The 9,687-nt window shown below is 39.7% G+C and overlaps 1 protein-coding gene across 13 annotated transcripts in view; it reads right to left on the bottom strand.

Annotated features, from left to right (window-relative positions):
- Positions 1-9,687, bottom strand: part of unc13bb (unc-13 homolog Bb (C. elegans)) — a 75,953-nt gene that overhangs the window by 62,556 nt on the left and 3,710 nt on the right. For all 13 annotated transcript variants that reach the window (XR_001660086.1, XM_016665405.1, XM_016665399.1 and 10 more), the window contains exon 2: positions 5,622-5,651. Coding sequence is in view for 12 of the 13 variants with exons in the window: in XM_016665405.1 (XP_016520891.1) it covers positions 5,622-5,651 (30 nt within the window). In the remaining variant the exon portion in view is untranslated. The remainder of the gene's footprint in view (positions 1-5,621; positions 5,652-9,687) is intronic.

Raw genomic sequence — 9,687 nt, forward strand, 5'->3', positions numbered from 1 at the left:
TACCTGTTGGTTGAACTGAACCGAACCAAACTGACCCAAACTGACCCGACCTGAACCAAACTGACCCAAACTGACCCGACCTGAACCAAACTGACCCAAACTGACCCGACCTGAACCAAACCGAACCAAGCTGACCCGACCTGAACCAAACCGAACCAAGCTGACCCAAACTGACCCAAACCGAACCAAACTGACCCAAGCTGACCCAAACCGAACCAAACTGACCCAAGCTGACCCAAACTGACCCAAACCGAACCAAACTGACCCAAACTGACCTGACCTGCCTGCTTTGCTGTCCCGTTATCAGCTGGTGAAGGATCAGTCGTTCCACTGAGAGTGAAAGCAGATCACTCTGCCTCTGCCAGGCCACTGACCCGTTAATCTCCTCAGAACCAAACTTTTCGCCTCCAAACGTTCATCTTGCGCCGCCTCAACCACTTCCTCTCATGAACGCCTCACAGTTTCCATGGAAACCATAACCATGCAGTCTGTGGCCATGTTGGGCCGTTTCCTGGTGACCCTTGACCCGTCGATGTGCAGCTAAAGGTCTCCGTCAGCCCCAATCCCAATCAAAACCGAACTCAAATCCACCTGGGTCAAAGGTGAAGTTGTCTGAAATCATCCAGTTCAAAGTGAACCAGCCAATCAGAGACGAGCTCAGAGAGCCGGAGTGTGTTTTCACACCCAGAGATCTGTGGACTTCCTGCCAGCCAGATGTTTGCTGCTGGGGGAGGGGCAGGAGATTAGGAGGCCTGAGCTGCATGAGCTCCTGATGACTGCAACAGGCTGCGGGGAGCAGCATCCCGCTCACAGCTGCTGGCCGTTTCCTACTACTCGCCGCTCTGACGGGGAGCATGTGGCTAACAGGAGCAGAAAAACCTGAACTGATAAAAACCTGCATCTTCCAGCTGTTTTATCAGGATTTTATGATAGAAGTAAAGCTGCAGCTAATGATTATTTTAGTAATCAATAATTCTGGTGATTAATCTTATTGCTGAAATGTGTTTCACAAATAAACGTGATTGATTAAAAACAAAAAAGAATTAAAGGGATTGTTTACTTAAATGTTTTTTCTTGTATATCTGTAATATAATGTTAGCTTCAGTAGTTTCTGCAGAACCTGACGTGTATATTTGTTGTCCAGCAGTTCAAAGTGTTTTATATGACAAAAACACAAGAACAGTAAATTATAAACCACATTTGTGTTGGTCAATATTCCAGTGATTATGAGTTGAAAGCAAATTTAAAGCAGGTGAGTTTTTAGCCTGGATTTTAAAAAGTTTTATTCCTTAAAACAGACATATTATATGAAATTCACTGTTTTGCACATTGTTGTTCTTCTGTTTTGGTTTTTACTGCTTCTAAAAATTAAAGGAACAAAAAAAAAAACATTCAATAAGTTAATGCTATTTGGTGTCTGGAAAATTATATATTATAAATATAAAGCAAGTTGGGAAGCTAAGACACCTAGCATCAATGCTAGTTGACACGCTATAGGTTGGCATTTACAAAGCAGCCAATCAGTTTGTGGCATTTATTTTTCCTTGGCTGTGATTGGCTGATTCTCTAAAAGTGGAGATAATAAAATCAGAGGATGTTAGCTTCAGTGGTAGAGCCAAGATGTTTTCCACTGTGTGTATTAATGCATGTTACAGTATATTTGGTGTCTAAAGTTTAAAATGAGCATTTTTAGTTTGGGTCTCAAGTTATTAAAATAAAAACAATATTCTGCCCAGGGATCAGACTGTAAAGGTAAAGCCAGGTTTAATCAGACCCACCTTTTGGTTTTTGGGAAACAAAAGCCAACAATCAGCTGTTGCTCCCATGACTGCACTAAGCAAAGATGTTCCTGGTTGCCACGGAAACACCCAAAAACATTTACCCTGCCCTAGTGCCAGATAAATACACTGGAAGAAGATCCAGACACCACTTTACTGAGAGGAAGGCTTAAAAAAATAATATTTAAACACCAAAAGCTGCTGTGAAGGTAACCAGGCGACTTTAACAGAATATGAACCTAATTAGCGTCCGAAGCGGACAGTAGCAGCAACCCGCAGCCTGGGGGACGCTCCGGCCCGTCCCTAATTAGATCGCTCATGCCTTGTGCCTCACTTGGGCCGACTCCAGCCTGCACCAGATAACAGGAAGAGGATGTATGGATTAGATAACAGCCGTTTAGAGGCTGTGGGCCTTTTTACAGCAGGTGCCGCCAACCATCCAGCTGATGTAATCTGCTCTGTTAAGGAGGGAGCAGCAAAATCCGCCTGGAAAAAACCAAAACGTCCATCTGACCAGTCAAAATGCAACTCCTTCTGCAGCAAATGAGTCACTAACTGTGTTTCCATCAAGGGTTTTAATGGGCATTTCGTTGATGGAAACAACTAATTCTTAAATGACTAAAAAAAAAGTTTTGCTCACTTTAGATGGTTTTTGTTTTTTTACGAAAACGAGTTAAAGATTCAGACCCGTTAGCTGAATAAGTTCTGACGTAGCGAACTTTCCCAACCACTGGTGGCTCTGTGCCTTACCAGAGGCACCAAACTGAGAAAAGGTTTCTGTTCGTTTGAATTCACGCCTTGCATAGTCTGGATGATTCGCCCCAAACCAATGGATGGAAACACACCTAATACACATTTATTTTCCTTTTTCTGACATTTTAAAAGCTCACAATTAGATGGAAACATAACTATTTGGACAAAATCAAAAAATGTGGGACTATTTTCATTAAAGACAACCTGTTACTACAGGTTAGGATGGGTTTACAGGCTAACCAAAACGTCTTCATCACATGAGATTTTAGCTGTTTTATGGCGTCTCGTCACTTTAAATCCAACAACCTCAGGTGTGTTGAAGCAGAAACACGTCTAAAAGTTAAACGGAAATGCTTAATTATGGCACTTTTAGGTTTCCATACATACCACTTTTTGAGTTAAATAACTGAAATAAATTTACTGTTTAATAATATTCCAATTTCTTCAGCTCAGGATTGTTTTTGTGTAACTACAAACCAGCTAATGCCTAAAAAACCGTTTAATCTTAGAAAATGTAACATTTGAAGAACACCAGTTTAATTTGTGTAGTTTTGTTGAAAGTGAATAAAAAATTTACAGTGAAAATAGTTTATTGTTGAGCCAAAATGTCCAAAACTGAAGACTATTACATGATGAAAAGCTCAACTTAATCCTAAGTAACAAATCTGGTGTCATGAAAATGAAAGAGTTTTTTTTATTGTGACTTAAATAAGAAGTTAAAATGTGTTTTTGTTTTATTATTAAGCGGAGCTGCAGTTGCTGCTTGTTCGCACGGAGGGATTACAACCGTAGGACGATGTTTAGAGAGAGCAGACATCAGTCATCAGATAAACCTCCCACGCAGCCCGAGGCTTCAGTCAAATGTCTTCATTTATTATTGATCAAGTTTTTTTCCCAATAACTTACTGAGGAAAAACCCAGGCAGTCGGAAAACTGACATTTCCAATTCGGACGCAGTCAAACCTCTGCTGTCACCAAGAGGATCTAAACTGTTTATATTCATAAATATCTGATCTGAGTCCGAATTATTTCTGTTAAAGGAGAAGAATGAGGCTCAGTGGGAAAACAGAAGAAGAAAAACACAAACAGCTGCTGAATATTTCCTTATCGAGCCGCGGTTTCCTGCAGCAGGCGGTGGAAACAGAGGCAGCTGGCCGGCGGCCCGGGCAAGGTCACGCTCTGATCCAAACGGACCGGCGCGTTCAGGAACAACACATGACCCAAAACCAGGTGGAAAAGACAGGCAGGTGTGGCTGCAGCACAATGCAAACATTCCTCAGACCAACCTTATGTAAACGTTAGATTGTCTTCCAAAATCTCACGTCTGCTTAAGAAGAGCAAATAAAGATTAAGACGAGGAAATGATGACGAAAGAGACGGACGGCGCCAAGAATCACAAATATTGTTCAGTTCTGGGATTGAATGGATGAAAACTACGACTCAGGGAAAAAAGGCAGAGTCAGCAATTCTGATAAGCAGATTGAGAGTAAATCTGTTTTACACCCGATAGTCCAGAAGATTTGGCTTGATTTGGGACCAAAGTTGCCACATTTGTTACATTTTCAGCTGCTGCCGTTTACTTTCACTTTGCTCTGTGACCAACAAACCAAACCAATTGAAAAACCTGTTCCCCTCCTCGCCTGTGGGGGCGCTGTACCAAGAACCAACAAAAGAAACAACACAAAAACCTCTGAAGACACTGAGCTCAACCTCCTTCTTCACAAAATGAAAACAAAAATGGAGTAGAGTCAAATTTTAATGGTTTGAAGATTTCTCTTTTGTCATTTGTAAAAAAAAAACATGAGACATCTTTCAGCTAGCGCTGGCTAGCTAGCATGTTTGTTTTGGTTGTATTTACCCAGAATTCCCTGCTTTTGGAGCGGTTTCTGGTCCGTTTGACGTTCACAAAGTATTTTTATGAAAACGTTTGACTGAACATCACTTCACAACCCTTAAACAAGTCCAGTATATTTAATTTCCTTCCACTCAACTTTCCGTTAATATGCTGCAATACTCAGCTGTATGTAATAACAATCAAAACTGACAAAGACTTTATTTTTATGTCTGTTTAGAATGAATTCATATAAAACATAAGTTTTACTTTCTACATCAAATTTCACAAGTAAAATCATTTTTTGCTGCTAATTTTATTTATTAAGTTGCATTTAATGAATGTAGGACTGACTATAGTTCTATAAAGCAAACATTTCACTGTTTAACTTCTCTAAATCTGCATCACTGAGCACCTCTAGAAAATATATTAAACATCTTTGAATGCAAAACGCTTAGCAACAAAACTAACATTTACAGTGTTTCAAGGCTTAACTCCTTAAAAGAAGAGTCTGTTGTGATAACCTGACACCTCAGGGAGCCGCTGGATTAGCAGAGTTATCTCTCATGTTTGCTCTGGGACAGGAAGGCTGTGCAGTTCATAGCAGAAGAAGAAGTAGAAGCTTAGCACATGCAAACATCTGCAGGGATGATCAAGTTTCCAATCGATGCAAGTCAAACATCATAACTTCCACTTGGAGCTCCTGGCTGCTCCTCTCTGAATGTCGCCGGGCTTCAGGTTGGGCGAGGATTTGCTCCCAGGAGCTGAGCTCACCTGGCTGCAGCTGAAGGACGCAGGATTAATCCATCATCAACCCGCTTTCACTCACTCGCAAGGATGTAACCGATTAACCTAAATGAGAAACCTGCAGGTGGCCAACATCCAACAACACCTACTTTAAGGTAATCAGCACTAATTAAGAGCTTTTAGAGCAGGTGTGGCCAAGTCTAGACCTCGAGAGCTTCAGTGACACAACTTCTAGATGCTTTCTAAGGGAGTTTTCACAGCTCATAGTCGAGCAGATTTGATTCCAGAGGGGATGAAAATTGTAACACTTGTTCCATTTGCACTTTGCATAGAGTCAAACGAACCAAACTAATTGAAAAAACAGTTCCCCTCCTCGCCTGTTGGGGGCGCTGCACCAAAAACTACTGAGGGAAACAACAGAAAAATCTCAGAAGAAGAAACTGAGCGCAACTTGATTTTTATGTGTAAAATGTGAAACATTTTGATTCTTTATTAAAGCTGAAAGTCCTTACCTGGTGCTCCTTGAAGTTTGGCTTTTTTCACTGGAGAAAAGACAGAAAAAGGAAATATTAGATAATTATTCTTTATTTATTTCAGACCTAGAAAACTCAGATTTTTCATTCTTTATAAAAATACCAGGTTTCGTCTGATTTCATGTCAGACATGGGAAACAAAATGGTTGTTGTGAAGTTTGTAAACATCTAGTTTAAACTGTATGTTGCATAAAACATAAATGAACGAAAAACAAAAGACAGAGTATTTAGCTAAAATGTAGAAGAAACTCCTGGAACCTCCACAGAAAGACTTTTCCACCAGAAATAAGATCAGATCCAATAATATCAGCTGTTCCTCAGAATTAAAAGCCTTTAAGCAGAAGAGCTACAATGAAGAAAAGTGGCATTAATGCGTCCAAATGGAGTCTGACTCAGAACTGGAAATGTCTGCCTGATTTTCTTCTTCAGAATTTATCCTGATTTTATCGTTTCATTCCTGGGAATTAAGGCCAGCCTTTCATCACCACCCAAACTTCAACATAATCATGAAACATAAGCTGAGACAGCTGCAGCACAAAACACAACATCTGGTAAACAAACATCACAGCAACAGGGGAAAAAAAGAGACTTTTGGTTCATTTTGTTTATTTTTTTATCAGACCTGCCATCTTTACCCCTGATGCATCCATACAGTAGCGTTTATGGGATTTTGAGGAGCTTTGTTGGGGATTAGTGCTGATTGCTGTGGTAGGGTTGTGTGTTAAACCTCTGCAGGCTGACATGCCAGATGGGAACAGAGGGATCGCACTAAATGATGCTTCATATTTCCATCCTCTCCGAGTTAGTGCCCTGAGCGACCCACTGTGCTTCCTTGAACAGGTTAGGATGGGTTTATGGCCTAAACAAAACATGTTCATTACATATTTTACACAAAAATAATTCTTATATAATGAGATTTTAGTTGTTTTATGGCACCTTGTCACTTTAAATCCAAACAACCTGCTGTTGGCCACGTTGGCCAACCCAAAATGCCTGTTTGGGGTTGCTAGGTAACGGGTGGAATTCTACTGGGGTTGCTAGGTAACGGGCAGTGACGTTACATTAGGAGGTTTTTGAAATGGCTTATTTTCCAGACACCAAAAAACATTTTTTGGCAAAAAAAAAACAAAAAAAAAACAGCTTGGTGTTTTCTTTTTTGTTTTGTTTTTTCCAAGCGTTTTTGTTGTTTTTAGAAATCCAACTGGAAGTACAAAAATTAGCAAAAAGGACTGAAACCTCACATGATCTCCACTGATGACAACAGGTAGAATGAGTTAATGGAGGGGCAAAAATGCAGAGAAATCTGCAACCGTTTCTTTCGTTCCACTGACGTAAATAAGCAGGCAGAGAAACTTTAATGTGGAAAAAACGGAGCACCATAGTGGTGCAAAAAGATCTGCATCAACTGATTTAATCGGTAACTTTGGGTCGTTCTTTGCTGCTGTTTTTCCAGCCATAATGCAGAAAATGCAGATTAACCTGCTGAGATGTTAATGATTATAAGAACCTGGAGAATTAAACAGTTTCACCTTTTAATGTCTAATAAGTCAGCAGTTAATCGCTACAGAGAAGAAATGTGTTACAATGCATTTCATTGATATAAATCATGATTTGACCTGATAGGAAATAAAGAGAAAGCAAAACTAAACAAGAGAGAAACAAAGTTCAAACAAAAGAGAAAGAAATAAAGGAAAGAACGAGAGAAGAGAATGAAAGAGAAACAAAACAAAAAAGAGAAAGAATGAAAAAGGAAGAGAGAACAAAAAATAGAGAACGAAACAGCAAAAGAACAAGAGAAAAAGGAAACGAGAGAAAGAATGAGCAAATGAGAGAAAAAGGGAGAGAAACAGATACAGAGAGAGGTAAAGAGAGAGAGAGCAGATGGCCTGGGGATTACTCCTCCGGGGCGATCCCTCGCTCTCTCCCATAATTCCTCTGCTGGTTCCTCTCAGCTCTGCAGTGACGGTTCAGGTCGGCCATATTTACATCGGCTGAGTGACGAATGAGACGCCACTTCAAAATGTCAGGTTTCTTTTTTCCACATTATTACTTTAACACTGAAGGATAATTTAAACTTATTTTCATGTTAAACTTTAAGCTATAATGTTCCAGCTGGAACCTTTGTGTTGTGTTCATGGTACGCCCGTAAATCTGACGCACAAGCTACGTCCGCTAACCACAGCGGTGAAAGCTGCTACTCCTGTCTCACTGGGGGTTAATTTCTCCACCCAGAAATGATCTGATTGGACCCTGGAAAAGAGTATTGTTGTGTTCAAATTGTGCTAACAGGAGTTAGCCTATCGGAGAAGCTAATGAAGCCTAAAATAGCATCTCAATGCTAACCATGTAGCAGCAGACGCTAATGTTAATGTTAGTGAGCATTTCTATAGAAGCTCCATAAAGCTGAACTTTACACCAAACTGATCTGATCTGTAATAATCTAACAGATTAAAAATAATAAATATCTTTGCATTTGACATCATCTGTCCATTTATTCAATAATTTAGCAAGATAATTAGGTTTTCATATTTCTTTTGTTTTTATATTAGTGCTTTCAGTGTTTTTGCTTAACCAACCTACTCATGTTGTTAAAGTTTAACTAAATGTATATTTTCCTTAATAATAAATAGATATAAAAACTTGCGATAATTTATTAAAGAAATTCAACATCAGAAATTAATTTAGATGCAATATACAACAGATTTATTAAAGCAGGATTACGCTTCACTTTATTCAAACTGGAATCAATAAAAGTGGTTTTAAATCTGCCTGACATCAGGTAAATAAAATCACGTTTCCAACACTGTGGCGTCATGGGAAACACGTGGCGTGACCCAGGCACATCCCCAAAGAGCCTCATGTAAGGGCAACACACTTATCTGTTGTGAAATGGCGTCGCCATGGAGACCAATCATCCAACTAGCAATAAATAATCAACGATGTTAAGTCGAGCCATGAGGGTCTGAGTCATAACATCAGCTCTCTGTCCAATAGCAAACGCCAATCAATGGATGAAACGCATGAAACGTCCAGACTGGGTTCAATCGGCCCATTGAAGTGAATTTAATGTTTGATGCATCGTTGCGTCCCATCAGTGACCAAACCTCCATCTTTGAACCTGCTGGGTATAAAAATGTCCTTTTCCTTTCTGGAACAGAAGCAAACGGGTCTGAACTGAGCGTCTCTCCTCTCATCCAGCCTGTTGAGGTCAAAACGAACGTTCAGCCCTTAAAGTTCATGAAATAATTACTCAGCTGCTAAAACTTAATATACACAAGATGTTAGAATATACTGTCATTATTTTAATGTAGGATTTATCCAACAAAGCTTAACTGGTTCTGTTTTCCACAGCCAAACGCCACTTCATTAGTTTCCATTACAAAATGTGAGCGAAATGTCAAAATAACACAGTTTCGCGATTACTGTTTCCATTAAACAAGAAACTTTTGCTCATGCAATAAGTTATTAAAAAACATTGTCCTTCCACTTCTCCTCGTCTTCTATCATCTTTTCCACCAGTAGTAACATCTGGTTATTGGTCATGTGACTCGTGTGACGTGAAAAGTGTTTCCATTGCAGTTTTTCAAAATAAATCCACTTTGCTGTGGAACAACCTCATCCAAGAGCAAAAACTTTTCATCAAAAAACTCGAGTTTTTCATAACTGCTGTGTCTCCATAGGCAGATTTATTTTTGGAATTCCAATTTGCATAAGAATCCAACCTGTGCAAGACTTTTTCACGGCAGCCTGAACGACTCCATTTCGATCTTTTCACCCAATAAAAATGAATCAGATTTTTGCCACTTCCATATGTTCATGTAAATCACACACATACGCAAGTTTGCTTGGTTTCAACAAACTCTTCAAGTCAAAGTCCAAACTTTGACTTGAACATCCAGAGTTGTTGTTGTTTGTGAGCCAGATTTTAAAGAGCAAGAAAACAAAATCTCACAATTTATGTATGGATGGATGGATGGATGGGTGGATGGGTGGATGGATGGATGGATGGTTGGATGGATGGATGGTAAAACCATTTGCTGTTACT

Source organism: Poecilia formosa, unplaced genomic scaffold (genome assembly GCF_000485575.1).
Source record: "Poecilia formosa unplaced genomic scaffold, Poecilia_formosa-5.1.2 Scaffold579, whole genome shotgun sequence".
Lineage (NCBI taxonomy): Eukaryota > Metazoa > Chordata > Actinopteri > Cyprinodontiformes > Poeciliidae > Poecilia > Poecilia formosa.